The sequence below is a fragment of the Scyliorhinus torazame genome, chromosome 12, assembly GCF_047496885.1.
Source record: "Scyliorhinus torazame isolate Kashiwa2021f chromosome 12, sScyTor2.1, whole genome shotgun sequence".
NCBI classification, from domain to species: Eukaryota; Metazoa; Chordata; class Chondrichthyes; order Carcharhiniformes; family Scyliorhinidae; genus Scyliorhinus; species Scyliorhinus torazame.
Genome location: NC_092718.1, coordinates 206,088,822 through 206,107,853, shown reverse-complemented (window position 1 = coordinate 206,107,853; position 19,032 = coordinate 206,088,822). Strand labels below are relative to the sequence as shown.

At 49.2% G+C, this 19,032-nt stretch overlaps 1 protein-coding gene across 2 annotated transcripts in view; it reads left to right on the top strand.

Annotated features, from left to right (window-relative positions):
* The first annotated feature begins 3,873 nt into the window (after positions 1–3,873).
* Positions 3,874–19,032, top strand: part of sgsm2 (small G protein signaling modulator 2) — a 304,851-nt gene continuing 289,692 nt past the window's right edge. The window contains exons 1-2 of one of the 2 annotated variants that reach the window (XM_072469759.1): positions 3,874–4,058; positions 10,884–10,982. In XM_072469759.1, coding sequence (XP_072325860.1) covers positions 4,026–4,058; positions 10,884–10,982 — 132 coding nt within the window. In that variant the 5' untranslated portion in view covers positions 3,874–4,025. The remainder of the gene's footprint in view (positions 4,059–10,883; positions 10,983–19,032) is intronic. The other variant, XM_072469760.1, reaches the window with a different exon arrangement.

Below are 19,032 nucleotides of genomic sequence, written 5' to 3'. Positions count from 1 at the left end.
CGCGTGGGGGCTGAGTTGCAGACACTCTGGCTTGATTCGGAGCTCCATACTTTTAAATCTAGCTTATTAAATTGATGCTCGATCAATGACCACTAAAGCGAGGTATGTAGTCCAGCTGAAGGCTTTAATAAGCTAGATGTTTCCCCCAGCAGCTCAGGTACAGAATGAGGCTGCTGGGGCGGTACGGGCTCTTATACCCCATCTTGCAGGGCGGAGCTACCATACAGCTTGACCAATAGGAAACATACAATATCTACCAATGGTGTTCCAGCATTACCAGCTACCGTAATACCTCTACACAGACTACCACAATAGTGTTCAGTGAATTTAAGACACTGAAACAATTGGCGGTTACCATATTAATATGTAAATGATTTAACCTCGATTTACGTCGTTTATTCATTTATTTTGTGCCAAATGCTACGTTTAGGTAAAGAGCCATTAATTTCAGATATAGGCCATCCCAATGGTACAGCCCCCCACTTTCACCAGTACTGATGCCAGTGCCCCACAAACCGATACCCACACCAGTCTTTGAGCCACGTATTCATCTCCTTCATTTTATGTACCCCATGTTAATTTGCACATGGCTCAGGCAATAACCCAAAGATTATAAGCTTGGAGGTTCTGTTGTTTAATTTAGTGCCTAGCTCTTCAAACTCTCTATGCAGAACCTCTTTCCTCATTCTACCTATTACATTGATATCCACATGGACCGCAACAACTGGTTCCTCCCCCTCCCACTGCAACTTCCTCTCCAACCTGGAGATGATGTCCTGAACCCTGGCACCAAGCAGGCCACATAGCCATCTGGACTCAGGTTCTTTGCTGCAGAGAATAGTGTCAATCCCCCTTAGTGTACTGTCCCCTGCAACCACCACATTCTTTTCCTCCCACTTGAATGGCTACCTGCACCATGGTGCCGTGGCCTGTCAACCCATCCTCCATGTAGCCCCCACTTTCCAAACCAGAAGGCACTATTTTAGGGTGTGAGATTGCTTCTTGAAACAAAGCGTCAAGGTAATTCTCTCCCACCCAGGGGTGGCTCTTGGCACAGTGGTTAACGCTGCTACCTATGACGCTGAGGACCCGGGTTCGAATCCCGACCCCAGGTCACTGTCTGTGTGGAGTTTGCACATTCTCCTCGTATCTGCGTGGGTTTCACCCCCACAACCCAAAGATGAGCAGGTTAGGTGGATTGGCCAAACTAAATTGCCCCTTAATTGGAAAAAAAAAAAATTGGGTACTCTAAATTTATATTAAAAAAACAACAGCACCACCCTTATCGACAGGTTTGATCACAATTTCAAGATTGGACGTGGGAGAACAGAGTGCAGAAAGTTCAGAGGGAGACAGGTTGGAGTGGTTGAGAAGAGCAGAGAAATTGAGATGGCCAATGTCATGCCGATAATTCTCAAGAGCAGATAGGAAGCCAGAGGGTGGGGTCCAGGTAGAGGGAGAATGTTGGAGGTGGGTGGAAGGATCTGTTGAATGGGGGGGGGTTGGTAAGACTCCTGCCCAAAGAAGTGAGCACAGTGACAACGGAAATGGAAGAAGAGTTCAGCCTCCTATCAAACCCATAATTTATTGTGGTGGGGACATCAGAGGATGAAACTAGGTATTTTGCTGAGTACAGAACAGCTAGCATTAGAGAGGGGCAGGTCAGATGGTATGGTGATTACATGGCAAGGGATGGGCTTAGAAGAAAGAAGGTAGGTCAGAGGGACAGGAAGGTGTGGAGGGTCTTGAATGGGTGTTGGGGACCCCGACCTTCCTGTTGCATGCCATTTCAACTCAGAACCTTGCTCTCATGTTCCAGTTAAGCCCAAAGTAAACTGGAGGAACAGCATCTCATCTTCTGATTAGGCATCTTTCTCCTCCATCTTAATCATTTTTTCATATCCCAAACAATTTTTATATCCATGCAAAGACTCTCCCTTCCCCACTGGGCCAGCTGTCACTTGTTCTTGCGTTTTGCTACTTCTTTGTTGCAATATCTCCTGACTGCCACTAATCACTGACCTTCTACTCTGTTCAACCAGTTCTACGGTCTCTTAAACAGTATATAGTCCAACATATATCTTCAACTCTGAAGAAGGGCCAAAAGGACTCAAAACGTTAACTCTGTTTTCTCTCCCTATTGATGCTGCCAGACAGGCTGAGATTTTCCAGGGCTCTCTGTTCTTGTTTCAGATTCCAGCATCTGCAGTATTTTGCTTTTATTAACATGGTAAATTGTGTTTCTTCTCGCCGCCCTGTCTTAGCAACATGGAAAATAGATGACCTCTTGTGGCTGAGCAAACATTATCAGGCATGTATTTTCTCTGGTCGTTAGTTCCAGCGAGAGTGCAACAGTTGACGATTTTATCTCCAAACATGGAACAAGGGAAATGCAGCCAAGCCGAGAGATCAGAGGAATTCTTATCAAATATTTTGTTTAAATGGGGCAGTCCTTCGCTGTCACGATTTTGCTCTGTAACATGTGCAGCTGTTTCGAAATAATTCACAGGGCGGTTTACAGGGAATAGATCATTCAAACAGGAGGGTGAGAAACGCCAGTGTGGTTTCATAACAGTGTACTCTATTTTTAAAATAAATTTAGAGTACCCAATTCATTTTTTCCAATTAAGGGGCAATTTAGCATGGCCAATCCACCTACCCCGCACATCTTTGGGTTGTGGGGGTGAGACCCACGCAGACACTGGGAGAATGTGCAAACTGCACACGGACAGTGACCCGGGGCCGGGATCGAACCCGGGTCGTCTGGAAATCATCCTCGACTTACAAAACCGCTGAGTGAAGTATCATGTGGATGTTTGCAATATGCTGAATGAAACCACATTCATCAGATTAAGTCTGAAAGTTGTAATTTGGCAAAGGCTATAATTTAAGTCACACTATTCAAGAAATAGAAATTGGTAACTGTAGGGTCAGTTATTTTGACATTTAAAAAAATAAATTTAGAGTACCCAATTCATTTTTTCCAATTAAGAGGCAAATTAGCGTGGCCAATCCACCTACCCTGCACATCTTTGGGTTGTGGGGACGAAACCCACGCAAAAATGGGGAAAATGTGCAAACTCCACACAGACAGTGACCCAGAGCCGGGATCGAACCTGGGACCTCGGCGCCGTGAGGCAGCAGTGCTAACCACTGCGCCACCGTGCTGCCTGTAAGAGTGTGCTCTTAATAATTGAATTCCTTCCATCAGCTAGCCAGACACATCCCCAGATAACAGCTCACAGCCTGTCTGTCCCCTTCTGCACTCTCTTCATCTCCAAGCTCACTGTATTTTTAGAGTCATTTCGACCCAAATCGTTAACTCTAGTTTCTCTCAGGGGGACATGGTGGCGCAGTGGTTAGCACTGCTGCCTCACGGCGCTGAGGTCCCAGGTTCGATCCCGGCTCTGGGTCACTGTCCGTGTGGAGTTTGCACATTCTCCCCGTGTTTGCGTGGGTTTCGCCCCACAACCCACAGGATGTGCAGATTAGGTGGATTGGCCACGCTAAATTGCCCCTTGATTGGAAAAAATGAATTGGGTACTCTGAATGTTTTCTTTTTTTAAACTCTAGTTTCTCTCCCCACGGATGCTGCCAGACCTGCTGAGTTTATCCAGCATTTTCTGTTTTCTTTTTAAAAATTCAGATTTACAAAGCATGGGGCAGTTTTGATTTTGAGTGTTCTGGTCGTTGTTGTCTTACACCACACACACACACACACACACATACCTCATGTCAACTGTGACGAGGCCAAACAGCCTCCAGTTAACTCCAATTTGCCCCCCCCCCCCCCCCCCGTGATAGCTCCCCGGCAGGGGGCTGACAAACCACCGCCCCTGCCCACTTGCCACCTCGCTGAGATGCCCTGCTTGCACAGACTGCCCATCCTCACTGGATCCAGTCTGCACCGTCCGGCATGGCGCCACCCCCAGCCAGCCCTGAGCAAGGTGGATCTCACTTTGGCTGCTGCTCCGGGGCGCTCTCGCTGCGCTTGACGGTGGGCTCGGTTCGACGGTGGGGAGGAAATGGCCATGTTCCGGGTGGAACAGTTGCTGACGGTAATCGATGCAAGGGCTTCTTTAACACCTCCCCCCCCCCTAGAAGCAATGCTGGATATTAATGTGTGTGTAAAGTGTGCAACTTGATGACGATGGAGGATAAACACTTGATTCAATCATTAATCCCTCAGGAATGTGGCCCAGCCTGAGTATAAATGACCTCCTTTCAATGGTGCCTGACGATGCGGGTGAATCTCGCCACAAGCCTTCTGTTTGCCGCCTGTTGCTAGGTGCGTCAGCGCCGCCCATTCTTGCTGTCGCTGCCACAGCTCTCCCACCGGGTCTGTGCTGCTTCGATGTGGTGTCCTCTCTCTCTCTCTCTCTCTGTCTCACTGGTCGTCCCAGTGTTTGCCAGCTTCACATCCAGGGCTGATCCCTGATGCTTGGGGCTGGCCTTGGGGGGTCACCCAGTCCTTGAACTGTCCCAGTTTCAAGGTCCAGTTTTCCTCTCTCTCCCAGTTATCTCCCTTTTCTGTTCCTGTTGAAACATCAGTCTCGAGATCTCATTTGCACGGGTGTCACCTCACTTTAAGGTGTTCTTTTGTTGTTCTTAGCTGTTTCAATAGACCAAGCTCCCCTGTTTTACTGTTCTGATTCTTCTGCCTGTGGGAGTGTCAAATTGCCCTCTAGTTCTTGAACGATTCCTGCCACTAAGTTGAAGCTGTTGCCCTCTTGCCTTGACCCTTGGGCCTCTCTCAGTATTCTTGGCTTAGAGAAACGGTTTGGGCATCCAGAGTGAGGAGGAGGCAGTTAGGGCCAGGGAAGTGGAAATTGTTGATGTGAGGTAGAGCATCAGAGGAACCATGGATTTGTTGGGAAGAGACAGGACAAGGGGAGAGAGGATGGAGTCAAGATAGGAGGAAATTAATCCCCTGGGGCAGGAACAGGCTGATACAATGGCTCCAACAGGGCAGTCCTGTTTGTGGATTTTGGGAAGGAGGTAGAAGCGGGTTGTGAGGGCTTGGGGGGCTAGAGCTTGAAAGCTGCGGAGGTAAGATCTCCCGAGGCAATGAGGTGACAGCCCTGGAAACGATGGCTTGATGTTTGGTGGTGGGGTCATGGTCCAGGGGGATGGAGGAGGGCGCATCTGAGAGCTGGGGCTCAACCTCTATGAAGTAGAGGTAACGACAGACAACAAAGGCATCCTCATCAGCAGGTTGGACCAAAAAGAACTGAATCCAGCACTTCCAGATTGGGGTGGGTGAGAGGAGCAGGGAAATTAAGACAGTTGATGCCACGCTGAGGGTTCTCCCTCAGAGTTGCCGCTCTGCGAGGTAGAGGCTGAAAATAAGTGGCCACTTACAAGTCAACCACTTTGCCGTGGATCTGGAGTCACATGTAGGCCAGGTGAGGATGGCAGATTTCCATCCCTAAAGGGGATTAGGGAACCAGATGGGTTTTTAATGATGACAATTAACAATGTTGTCTGTAGCTGCCCCTACTTCATAGAGATTGAGCCCCAACTCTCAGACACTTCCTCCTACATCCCCCTGGACCATGACCCCACCACCAAACAATGGTCATCACTAAACTTTTAATTCCACATTTTATTGATTTCAAATTTGCTATGATGAGATTCGATCCCGGGTCCACAGAGTAGTACCTTGAGGCCTCTGGATTACTAGTCCAGTGACTACCTCCACACCACAATGGAGAGAGAAATTGCCAGAGCCACATGGGCCTCCTTCTCCCTATCATCACTCTTTTGGGCAGACTATCAGGATATGTTTATCACAATCACTGACAAAGTATTTTAAATGACCTCTTTTTTTGGAAGCCTCTACATTATTGATGGTCTGGTGGCTTATTGATTCCTCTCTCTGAGTATATATATAATTTCAGGGACTTGCCTGTTTCTTTCTCAAGTGATTTGTTTCTCTGGGAAGGTCAATGATTTCCCTTTGGGGGTCACTGTGCCAGAGTCTGTGGGAAAAATCCCCCTCTATTTCACAGAGGGTTACCCCTTTAGGACTCTGCCTCTCCCCCAGAGAATCTCCTCTTTTTCTGGCGATCTCTCAAAGGATATCCTCTTCCTGGGGCATCCCGAAGGGTCACAGACTGGGATCTGGGAGAGTCTCTCGTTTATTTTTCAGAGGGCCAACTCAGGTGGTGCTCTGTAAGATTTTTACTTCTCTCTGTGACATCCCCTCCTAGGCCCCTGCCCATTTGTTGATCTCTCTGAGAGTTCTCCTCCTCTGTCTTTTGCATCTCTTTTTCTTGACTTCTCTGGAAATCTTTGCTTCTTTCTCTCTCTAGACGAGTTTATTCTCTCTCTCTCTCTGTCTTTCTTTCCCGAAAGAACCTCCTCTTTCCCACTTTCCGTCTCCGGGGAATCCTTCCCTCCATCGCTCTGGGTAATCCTTCCCTCTCTCTGAGAATCCAACCCTTTCTTACTGGGGTATCCTGACCTGGGTTTCTGTCTGAGTGCGGGGGGGGGGGGGGGGGGGGGGGGATTGTAGTCTGGCTGGGGGAGCCCCGCCTGTCTGTCTGAGCAGGAATCACTGGCTGTATGTTACCCCCATCTGTCTCTCTGGCAGGAATCCCTATCGGTCTGCATGTCTGTCTGTCTGTCTGGATGGGGAATCTCTGTCTGCCTGGGTGGGGGGAATCGTTGGCTGTCCGGATTGCAGAATCCCTTACTGACTGAAGGTGCATGGGGTGGTGTCCCATAAGACCATAAGATATAGAAGCAGAATTAAGCCATTCAGCCCATCGAATCTGCTCTGCCATTCAACCATGCCTGATATGTTTCTCATCCCCATTCTCCTGCCTTCTCCCCATAACCGATCCCCTTATTAATCAAGAACCTATCTATCTCAGTCTTAAAGATACTCAGTGACTTGACCTCCACAGCCTTCTGCGACAATGAGTTGCACAGATTCACCACCCTCTGGCTGAAGAAATTCCTCCTCATCTCAATTTTAAAGGATCGTCCCTTCAGTCTGAGACTGTGCCATCTGGTTCTAGTTTGTCCTACTAGTCAAAACATCCTCTCCATGTCCACTCTGTATAGGCCCTTTTATACTCTGTAAGTTTCAATTGGATCCCCCTCATCCTTCTAAAGTCCATTGAGTACAGACCCAGAGTTCTCAACCGCTCCTCATATGACATTCTTGTGAACCTCCTCTGGACCCTTTCCAAGGCCAGCGCATCCTTCCTTAGATACGGGGACAAAACCTGCTCACAGTATTCCAAATGGGGTCTGACCAGAGCCTTGACAGCCCCAACAGCACATCCCTGCTCTTATATTCTTATATTCTGCTAACATTACTTTTGCCTTCCTAACTGCCAATTGAACCTGCACGTTAACCTTAACAGGATCCTGAACTAAGACTCCTAAGTCCCTTTGTGCTTCAGATTTCTGAAGACTTTTCCCATTTAGAAAATAGTCTATGCCCCTATTCTTCCTAACAAAGTACATAACCTCACACTTTCCCACTTTGTACTCCATCTGCCATTTATTTGCTCACTCTCCTAGCCTGTCCAAGTCCTACTGCAGCCTCCCTGCTTCCTCAACACAGCCTAACCTGCCCCCCTACTTACCTTTGTATCATCTGCAAACTTAGCAACAATGCCCTCAGTTCCTTTTCTAGATTGTTAATGTATATCATGAAAAGTTGTGGTCACAATACTGACCCCTGCGGAACACTAGTCACCGGCTGCCATCCTGAAAAGGACCCCTTTATTCCCATTCCCAGCCTTCTGGGAGGGGCTGGTTTAGCACAGTGGGCTAAACAGCTGGCTTGTAATGCAGAATAAGGCAGCAGCACGGGTTCAATTCCCATACCGGCCTCCCTGAACAGGTGCCGGAATGTGACGACTAAGGGCTTTTCACAGTAACTTCACTGAAGCTTACTTGTGACAATAAGCTATTATTATTATTTTTTGCCAGTCAGCCAATCCTCTATCCATGTCAGTACCTTGACCCTAACACCATGGGCTCTTATCTCATTTAGCAGTCTCCTGTACGGCCCCTTGTCAAAGGCTTTCTGGTAATTCAAATAGATCACGTCCTTTATCTAACTTCCTTGTTACCTCTTCAATGAATTCTAACAGATTTATCAGGCATGGCCTCCCCTTGTTGAATCCGTGCTGACTCAGTCCCATTTTACCATGAACAATCTCATCCTTAATAATAGACTCTAAAATCTTACCAACAACCAAAGTCAGGCTAACCGGCCTATAATTTCCTGTCTTCTGGTCTCTCTTCCTTCTTAAACAGCAGTATTACATTAGCCACTTTCCAATCCCCTGGGACCGTCCATGCCTCCAGTAATACCTGAAAGATCACCATCAATGCCTCCACAATCTCATCAGCTATCTCTTTTAGAACCCTGGGGTGTAGTCCATCCGGTCCAGGTGATTTATACACCTTCAGACCTTTCAGTTTCCCCAGAACTTTCTCCTTAGATGGCCACTGCATTCACCTCTGCCCCTTGACTCTCTTGAAGTTCTGGTATGCCACTGATGTCTTCCAATGTGAAGATTAATGCAAAGTACCTATTCCGTTCCTCTGCTATTTCTTTGTTCCCTATTACTACTTCTCCAGCCTCATTTTCCAGTGGTCCAATGTCCATGCTTGCCTTTCTCTTACCTTTCATATATCGAAAAAACTCTTGCAATCTTATTTTATATTACTAGCTAGTTTGCACTCAAAGTTCATCTTCTTCCCCCTTATTACTTTTTCAGTTAACTTCTGCTTGCTTTTAAAGGCTTCCCAATCCTTTGGCTTCCCACTAATCCTCACCACATTGTACGCTTTTTCCTTTGCTTTTATGCTATCCTTGACTTCCTTTGTCAGCCATGGATGCCTTGTCCTCCCCTTAACATGTTCCCTCCTCCTTAGGATGAATTTCTGTTGTGCCTCCCGAATAAACCCCAAAACCTCCTGCCATTTATGTTCCACTGTCTTCCCTCCTAGGCTACTCTTCCAATCAACCCTGACCAGCTCCTTCCTCATGTCTTTGTAGTTACCTTTGCTTAATTGTAAAATCGTTACATCTGATTTCATCTCTCTCTCTCAAACTCAAGGTGAATTCTATCCTGGTCACTGCCCCCTAAGAGTTCCTTCACTTTAAATTCCTTACTCAAGTTTCGCTCTTTCACATCTGCTTGTCCCTATGTTTGTCTGTGTGTGTGGGGGTGGGGGGGTTCCCTGTCTGTCTGTCTGTTTGTGTGTGTGGGGGCGGGTGGGGGGTGGGTTCCCTGTCTATCTGTTGGGGGATCCCTGTCTGTCCGGTTCGGGGTGGATCCCTGCCTGTCTGGGTGTGTATGTCGTGTGGGGGGCGGGGGGTCCCTGTCTGTCTGTCTGGGTGAGTGGAAACCCCTGTCTCTGTGGGTGGGTGGGGGAATCCCTGTCTGGATGGGGAGGGGAATCCCTGTTTCTTTGGTGTGGGGGGGGGAGTCCCTGCCTGGCTGAGTGGGAGGGGGAAGCCCCTGTCTGTTGGGGGGGGTCTGTCTGGGTGGGGAAATCCCTGTCTGTCTGTCTGTCTGGGTGGGTGGGAGGAGAGAAACCCCTATCGGGTGGGATCTGTCTGGGTGGACGGGAAATCCCTGTTTGTCGATCTGGGTGGGGGGAATCTCTGCCTGTCTGTCTCTCTGGGTGTGGGGCGGGGGGGATCCCTGTCTGTTGTCTGTCTGGGTGGGTGGCAATCCCTGTCTGTTGGGGTGACCTATCTGTCTGGGTGGGGGAATCCCTGTCTGTCTGTGTCTGTGTGTGTGGGATCCCTGTTTGCCTGCCTGTCTGGGTGGGGGGAATCCCCATCTGTCTGCCTGTCTGTCTCTATCTGGCTGGGTGGGGGATCCCAGTCTGTCTGGGTAGGGGTTCTCTGTTGCCTGTGTCTGTCTGGGTGGGGGGAGGGAATCCCTGTCTGTCTCTGGGTGGGACGGAATCCCTGTCGGTCTGTCTGTGTGGGGGTGGGGGGGGGGGATTCCAGTCTGTCAGTCTGGGTAGGGGGGGAATCCCAGTCTGTCTGGGTGGGGTGGGGGGGGGGCAGTCTGCCTGTCTGGGTAGGGGGGAATCCCAGTCTCTGTCTGGGTTGGTGGGGGAATCCTAGTCTGTCTGTCTGGGTTGGGGGGAATCCAGGTCTGTCTCGGTAGGGGGGGAATCCCAGTCTGCCTGGTTGGGGGTGGAATCCTTGTTTACCTGCCTATCTGGGTGGTGGGGGGATCCCTGTCTGTCTGTCTGGGTGGGGATCCCTGTTTGCCTGGGTGGGGGGATCCCTGTTTGCCTTCCTGTATCTGTCTGATGGGGGGGGGGGGGGGGCAGAATCCCAATCTGTCTGTCTGGTTGGGAGGGGGGGGGGGGCATCCCAGTCTGTCTGCCTGGTTTGGGGGTGAAGTCCAAGTCTGTCTGCTGGCTGTCTGGGTGGGGGGGGGGGGAGTCCTCGTTTGTCTGATTGGGTGGGGGGGGGGGGGGGGGGAATCCCAGTCTGTCTGTCTGTCTGAGTGGGGGGAATCCCTGTCTGTCTGTCTGTCTAGGTTGGGGGGACCCCAATCTGTCTGTCTGGGTGGGGGGAATCCCTGTCTGGCTGTGTGGGGGGAATCCCTGTCTGTTTGGGTGGGAGGGATCCCTGTCTGTCTGGGGGGAATCCATGTCTGTCTGTCTGGGTGGGGGAAATCCCTGTCTGTCTGGGTGGGGGGGTGTCCCTGATCCAGGTGAGCGCGCGAGTTGTCCCTGGCTTGCCGGTGACGTCAGGCGCGCTCGGCTCTGGCGCTCTGGGCGGCGGCGCGAGCTGGATCTGCAGGAGGAGCAGCGGCTGCAGAGCCCGGCACCGGCCTCTCATCCTGCCTCCCGCTCTCCTCCTCTCTCTCCCTCTATTGCAGTGGCTCATCTCAACCAGCGCCGAAATGTCAAGCTCCAAACCGCCGGGCTGCTCGGAGGAAGAGGCGAAGCAGAAGCTGCTGTGGAACGTCAAGAGAGAGGTAACCGGATAGAGGCTGACATGATTGTGTTACAGGAAGGAACATGTTTCTGAACAGCAGCTCCTGCTGCTAACAATCATTTTCCCTGCTGGCGGAACATTGTTCAAATCACCCCCTTGTTATTGCATGTGTTCAGAGTGCGATATTCCCTTTATTGTAACTGTGATGCACTTTGATTGCGCTCCTTTGCTTTCAGGATGTGTTATGGTCACTGAAACAGCGGCAAAGCTCCCTGTCCAGCTGCACAGTGTTGCAAAAAAGCGCCCGGCTGGATGTGATGTTGTGCTCAGTGACAGTGGAAGGTTGGAGGGTGGGTGGGGGGTAGACATGCCCCTAACTGCAGCAGCCCTGGACAGGGTTAATGTTGCAACAAAACAAAAATACAAGAGGTGCAGGTAGCTCCTGGCACTGAGTTCCAATTCTGGCTTCCCCATCCGGCATGTACTGGGGACATGTCTGGGAAAGGAGGCACTGGGCAAGTTCCTTCCCCATCGCTTCTCTCATTTCTAGCAAAGGTTTTATCCCCCCCCCCCCCCCAATCCACAGTCAGCCCGGTGATAGGTTTCGGTTGTGGGAAAGGAATGTCACAATCTCCTTACCTGACAGGTTTCTGTCAGGGTGTGGGTGGGAGGGAGGGAGCGGCGTCTTCAGGTTACAAACACAAGACAAGAGAGTTGGTGTGGGTGTGTGTGTGGGGGTGGGGGGGGGAGGAGATCAAGCAGAGCCCTGAGCTGACCCTCGCCCACTTCACACAGAACATAGCGACCCTTCCTCTCCCGCCTCATCTAATCTGTCTATTCTGGGGATATTATTTATGATGTAACTATTGACGTTGTGAGAACGACAATGTGATCAACTGGATTCGGTCACATGATTTCGGATATAAAAAGAACATTTTCAGGATGAGGTGCTTGCATCTTAATCAGTCCTGTGCAAACTGAACGAACTTCTCCCAGAGAATGTGCAACGTGGTCCTAATTTGGTGTTTTTTTTTTTGTTGCACACCACCCACCCAACGCGGCGTTTCTGTCGGTTTATTTAACACCCAACACTCTCAACTTTGGCCAAGTTGTAAATTGGGGGGGGGGGGGGGGGTAGACACCGAGAACCGTGTGTGTGGTGCAGCTCTCTCTCTCTGACCCTCTGTGGGTTTTGTGTGGTAAGGCAATGCACCGGAGGGGAGGATGAATGAACCAAAGTGAGTCACACAATTACGTGGTGACAGATCCCAGCAGGCTGCAGGCACGGGTTTATGAATGAACATTTGTGATTGCATGTCTCCTGAAGTCGTGCTTTGCAACATGAACAGTCTCCAGGATTTCCAGCTGGCGTTGGGAACAGCTCCCCCAATATGCTCCTCATTTCTACCTTGCCAGTGGGCAGTGCCCGGTGCCAGCCCCGGTGAATTCGACATGTATTGTTTTGGTCCTCTGTATTATTCTGCTGCCCCTTTTTTCATTTACCTCCCATTTATTCAGTTTGTTTTGTTTTATTTATACACACACACACATATTTGAACAAAGCGACTTTGGATTAACAGAAGCTGACCGCAACCACTTCAAACATCCACTTTTAAACAAATAATTTTAAAAGTGAAGTAACTACCCTCAGAAGGTTTTAAAGGTTAAGCAGGACCACCTGTGACCAAACCGCCAGTCACGAGGCAACAATAGTGCTGGAGGCTAACTCACCACATTTTCTTCAACAGCACCTTCCAAATCTGCAACCTCTACCACCCAGAGTAACAAGGGCATGACACACCACCAGTTGAAAGTTTCCATCCAAGGTGCACATTATCCTGACTTGGAACTGTCTCGCTCTATTTGCACCATTTTTTTTTTATTCGTTCATGGGATGTGGGCGTCGTTGGCTGGGCCAGCATTTATTGCCCACCCGTGAAGGCATTTAAGAGTCAACCACATTGCTGTGGGTCTGGAGTCACATTTAGGCCAAACCAGGTAAGAATGGCAGATTTCCTTCCCTACAGGACACCATATGGGTTTTTACGACAATCGACAACGCTTTCATGGTCATCATCAGACTTCGAATTCCAGATTTTTATTGAATTCAAATTCCAAATTCAAATTCCACCAACTGCCCTAGTGGGATTCGAACCTGGGTCACCAGAGCAGTACCCTCGGTCTCTGGCTTACTAGTCCAGTGACAATACCACTACCTATGACTGCAGCATCAAAATCCTAGAACACCCTTCGTAATAGCACTGTGGTTGTACCTATATCACTCTGTTACAATTATGCACTTTATAAGACTTATGATTTGGAACTTTCTTTAAGGTAAAATGGAAGGAGTTATGTGACCTGCACTGAGATCTGCTTGACAACAGGCTTGGGGCAGTTAAAAAATCAAAGGGAGACCCAGATTGTGGTTCTGAGGTGATGTTGTACGATGTTCATGGTTTCAGACATGGAAGCAGTCTGAGTTCACAACGGATAGACTCAAAGTCACCAAAAAATTCAGAAAGCTGCTGAAAGTGTTGGGTTTTAAGCAGCTGTGCCGTAAACTGTCCATTTACCTCGTGACATGAGGTCCTAATTTAGTGGGGGTTTTCACACAACCCACCCAACGCGGCGTTTCTGTCGATTTATTTAACACCCAACACTCCCAACTTTGGCCAAGTTGTAAATGGGGGGGGGGGGGGTGGACACCGAGAACCATGTGTGTGGTGCAGCTCTCTCTCTCTGACCCTCTGTGGGTTTTGTGTGGTAAGGCAATGCACCGGAGGGGAGGATGAATGAACCAAAGTGAGTCACACAATTACGTGGTGACAGATCCCAGCAGGCTGCAGGCACGGGTTTATGAATGAACATTTGTGATAGCATGTCTCCTGAAGTCGTGCTTTGCAACATGAACACTCTCCAGGATTTCCAGCTGGTGTTGGGAACAGCTCCACAAATGTGCTCCTCGGGATGGAAGAGATAGCGGAGGGCCTGAAGGCCATGCAGACGAGTAAAGCCCCAGGGCCGGACGGGTACCCAGTGGAGTTCTATAAAATGTTCTCTGGGATATTGGGGCCGCTGTTGATGAGGACATTCAATGACTTAAGGGAGCGTGGGGTGCTTCCCCCGACGATGTCACAGGCCACGATTTCGCTGATCCTGAAGCGGGACAAGGACCCGGAGCTGTGTGGGTCCTACAGTCCGATATCCCTATTGAATGTGGACGCCAAACTGCTGGCCAGAATTCTGTCCTCTAGGATGGAGGACTGTGTGCCGGACGTTATTGGGGAGGACCAGACGGGGTTTGTTAAGGGAAGGCAGTTGGTGACCAATGTAAGAAGGTTGTTAAATGTGATTATGATGCCCCCAGAAGGTAGGGAGATGGAGGTAGTGGTCGCAATGGACGCAGAGAAGGCTTTTGATTGAGTAGAATGGGAATATCTGTTGGAGGTACTGGGACGGTTTGGATTTGGGCGGGGCTTTATTGACTGGGTCAGGTTGCTGGATCAGGCTCCGGCGGCGAGTGTACAGACGAACAGGACGACATCGACTATTTTAGGCTGTATCGGGGATGAGGCAGGGATGCCCCCTTTCACCACTGTTGTTTGCGTTAGCCATAGAGCCGCTGGCAATTGCACTGAGGGCTTCAAGGGGCTGGTCCGGTGGGGGGGGGTGGAACACAGTCTCGCACTACGCAGACAACCTGCTCCTCGGACCCAGCAGAGGGGATGTATAAACTCATGTATATTGTTTATTTTGTTGTTGTTATGAAACCTAAAATACCTCAATAAAATGTTTATTTAAAAAAAAAAAGAAGGGAGCCATTAGACTACCTGGCATGGATAGAGGCTTGGCTGACTGGCAGAAGGCAGAGAGTGGGCATACAGGGGTCCTTTACAGAGTGGCAGCCGGTGGCTAGTGGTATTCCACAGGGGTCAGTGTTGGGACCACAACTATTCACAATATAAATTGAAGATCTGGAAGAAGGGACTGAGGGCATTGTTGCTAAGTTTGCAGATGATACAAAGATCTGTAGAGGGACAGGTTGTGTTGAGGAAGCAGAGAGGTTGCAGAAGGACTTGGACAGGCTAGGAGAGTGGGCAAAGTAGTGGCAGATGGAATGCAATGTGGAAAAGTGTGAGGTTATGCACTTTGGCAGGAAGAATAGAGGCATAGACTATTTTCGAAATGGCAAAAAGGCTTCTGAAATCAGAAGCACAAAGGAACTTAGGAGTCCTAATTCAGGATTCTCTTAAGGTTAACATGCGGGTTCAGTAGGCAGTTAGGAAGGAAAATTCAATGCTGAGAGGATTAAAATACAAGAGCAGGGATGTACTGTTGAGGCTGTATAAGGCTCTTGTCAGACCCCATTTGGAGCATTGTGAGCAGTTTTGGGCCCCGTATCTAAGGAAGGATGTATTGGCCTTGGAGAGGGCCCAGAGGAGGTTCATTAGAATGATCCCTGGAATGAAGGATTTGTAATATGAGGAGTGGTTGAGATCTCTGGGTCTGTATTCGATGGTTTAGAAGGATGAGGGGGGATGTAATTGAAACTTACAGAATACTGAGAGGCCCAGATGGAGTGGACATGGAGGGGCTGTTTGCACTAGTAGGAAAAACTAGAACCCAAGGGCACAACTTCAGATTGAAGGGACGATCCTTTAAAAGAGAAAGGAGGAGGAATTTCTTCAGCCAGAGGGTGGGGAATCTGTCGAAGTCATTGCGGCAGAAGGCTGTGGAGGCCAAGTCACTGAGTGTCTTTAAGACCGAGATAGATAGGTTCTTGATTAATATGGGGACCAGGGGTTATGGGGAGTAGGCATTTGAATGGGGATCAGAAACATATCAGCCATTATTGAATGGCGGAGCAGACCTGATGGGCCAATTGGCCTAATTCTGCTCTTATATCTTACAGTCGTATGGTGAAAGACACTGATGGTCTGTGCCATTGCTGTACCATTCTGTGATTTTTTGCAAGCTGAATTGTATAAATTATTTAGGTCTATATTTCTTCGTGAAAACCCAGTCTGTAGAGTTAAACATTTCTGACACAATTTTTGGATAAAATCATGTTGCACCTTATAAATGATACAATGAATAAACGACAGTACTGGAAATCATTCTTTTTTTGAAAAAAAATTCCAATTAAGGGGCAAATTAGCATGGCCAATCCACCTACCCCGCACATCTTTGGGTTGTGGGGGTGAGACCCACGCAGACACTGGGAGAATGTGCAAACTGCACACGGACAGTGACCCGGGGCCGGGATCGAACCCGGGTCGTCTGGAAATCATCCTCGACTTACAAAACCGCTGAGTGAAGTATCATGTGGATGTTTGCAATATGCTGAATGAAACCACATTCATCAGATTAAGTCTGAAAGTTGTAATTTGGCAGAGGCTATAATTTAAGGACAAAGTATCTTCTCCTGTCCCACCTTCTATCGACTCTGCAAAACAGCAATTCCAGGTGCTGATTAATTAAAAAACAAATCCTCTTCACTGTTGCATTGCCTACTTTCTGGGCAGCCATACATGTTCTTGCAGCTCATTCATGTGCTGTGGTTACAGTTTCCATTCACTTGATTCTCGCTGGCAACTCATTGCAACACAAAACTGATTCATCAGCAGCCCTACCCCCTGCTTAGCCAGTGTATTTTATTCAAGCCTCCAGCCTGAACCTTGTATCTCGTGTACTGGAGACAATGCTTTACAGTCTTGAGCTCAGGGAGGAGGATTCACGTTTGTGCTGACTGATCTTTTCTCTTGGCCATTCTATCTATCTATTATAATGAATCTAGAGTACAATTGTTCCAAATATAAAGCTGCGCTCAGCCAAGGACTTAACACTATCAGTCAGAGCAGAATGTGTAGCGTTTTCCTGCAGAAATGCGTCAACAGATGTTATCTTTGTGCACATTGAGTATTCTGTGGAACATACAATCATGCTCATTAGATGAAAAAAATCTTTCCAGTTTTACATCATGGAAAAGCACATCAGGATAGATTAAGGAGTTCAATAATTCTAACAGCAATAAAACTTAAATATCTTTTGTTCTTAAAGGCCAGGTAAAGTGCTTTGTGATCTTTTTGTTGATCAGGGAGGGAATCAAGGGTTATAGAGATAAGGCAGGAAAGTGGAGTTGAGGATTATCCTATCAGACCAGTCAATGATCACATTGATTGTTGCCATTAGGGTCCCGATGAATTTCTTCACTGCAAAGAAGTCAATACAGGTGTATACCTTGTGCACCTGCGAAAAGAACGAGAACTCCTTTTCTCCCGGGTGCAGGAACCTCCATGGGTCCACCGCCCCCATCTGTTCCATGAAGGTCCCTAGCCATGCAAGATGTTTTCCCCATTCTGGAATTTGATTGGTCGGTCAGTGGATCCAGCACGCAGTTAAAGTCGCCCCCCCATAATCAGTCGGTGTGTGTCAAGGTCGGGGATTTTCACCATGGTCTTCTTTATGAATTCTGAGTCGTCCCAGTTGGGAGCGTACACATTTACCAGTACGACAGGTGCCCCTTCCAGGACACCGCTGACTATGACGTACCTTCCCCCTGGGTCCGTAACTGTCTTGGTTCCCGTAAATGTTGTCCATTTGCTAATTAATATTGCTACCCCCTGAGCCCTCGTCCCGTAGCATGAGTGGTACGTCTGTCCCACCCAGCCCTTCCTTACCAGCAGTCAGTCCTTCTCCCTCAGGTGCATCTCTTGTAGGTAGATTTTGTCTGCTTTTAGGCTTCTTAGGTGGGTGAACACTCTGGATCTTTTCACTGGGCCGTTTCCCTTTGCCAAGTGGGCACCCAATGCGGCCACCAGCTGTCTGTACGCCACACGGGTGCGCCCCTGCGCACCGGGGTCTTCCTCCGCCCTGATGCCCTCTTGAGTGGCTGTTTGCGGCGCCTTCTTTGTTCCTCGCCCTGCTCCATGCCCGCCGAGGCTTATGTTTGTACTGCTTCACGATCTTGCCCTTCTCTTTGCTTCTCTTTTGTTCTGCGTTCTCCCCCAGACTCTTTCCCTCCCCCCCCCCATTGCATTGAGAGAGGAGACTAGCTTTGAGACAAGGCAGCACAGTCCCGCGCAAGGCATAAAACACGTGCACAGTTGATGAGTCCATTGTCTTTGTTTGCGGTCTGTCTTCCGCTCTTTGTTCTGGTTTTCCCTTCCTTTTCCGTCCCCATGTCTTTCATTGCGGTTGCGTGTACTCCTCCCCCAGCTTGTTCGCTCTAACAAACTCATCAGCCGCTGCTGGGGTGTTAAAGTACAGCTGTTTCCCCTCAAATGTTACCCAGAGTTTGGCCGGGAATAACATCCCAAATTTTACCTTGCTTTTGTGCAGTGCTGATTTCGCCTTGTTGAATTCAGCCCTTTTTTTGGCCAAGTCCGCCCCAATGTCCTGATACACCCTTACGATCTTCCCTTCCCACGTGCTCTGTTTTGTTTTCCGGGCCCACTTTAGGATTCTCTCCCGGTCTTGGAACCGGTGCAGCTTCGCAATAAGCGCTCTGGGCTGGTCCCCGGCTTTGGGCTTGGGTCGGAGCGACCTGTGCGCCCTGTCTATTTCCGGTGGGTTTGCAATACCTCCTTTCCCACTAGCTTGCCCATCATTTGGGTGAAGTAGCCTGTTGGGTCTCTGCCCTCTATCCCTCCGGCGGACCCACTATTTAATGTTCTGCCGTCTGGACCTATTTTCCTGGTCCTCCACTTTCCCTCTTAGGCTCCCCTGGGCCGTTACTAACCTTTTGACCTCGGATCCTAGGGTTATCACCCTGTCGCTCTGGTCCAAGGCGGCCCTCTCCAACTCCAGAATCGTTTTTTTTTTTTGCTCCTTCACTTCCCTTTCCAGGCCTTCGATGGTCTGCTGCATTTTGTGCGTCGTCTCCTTCACCATTGCTTGGAGCTCCGACCAGAGCGCCTCCTTTATCTGGTCGCTGCGTCCTGCTTGCGCTCCGCTGCTCGGTCCGCCATCGTTTACCCTTTCAGGCTCGCCTGTACCTCCGTCTCGTCTTGTGGGGCCGCCTGCCTGCGCATCCGCCACTCATGCGCCTTACCCTCGCTGCTGCTGCTGCTTGCGTCTCGCTGTCCCTT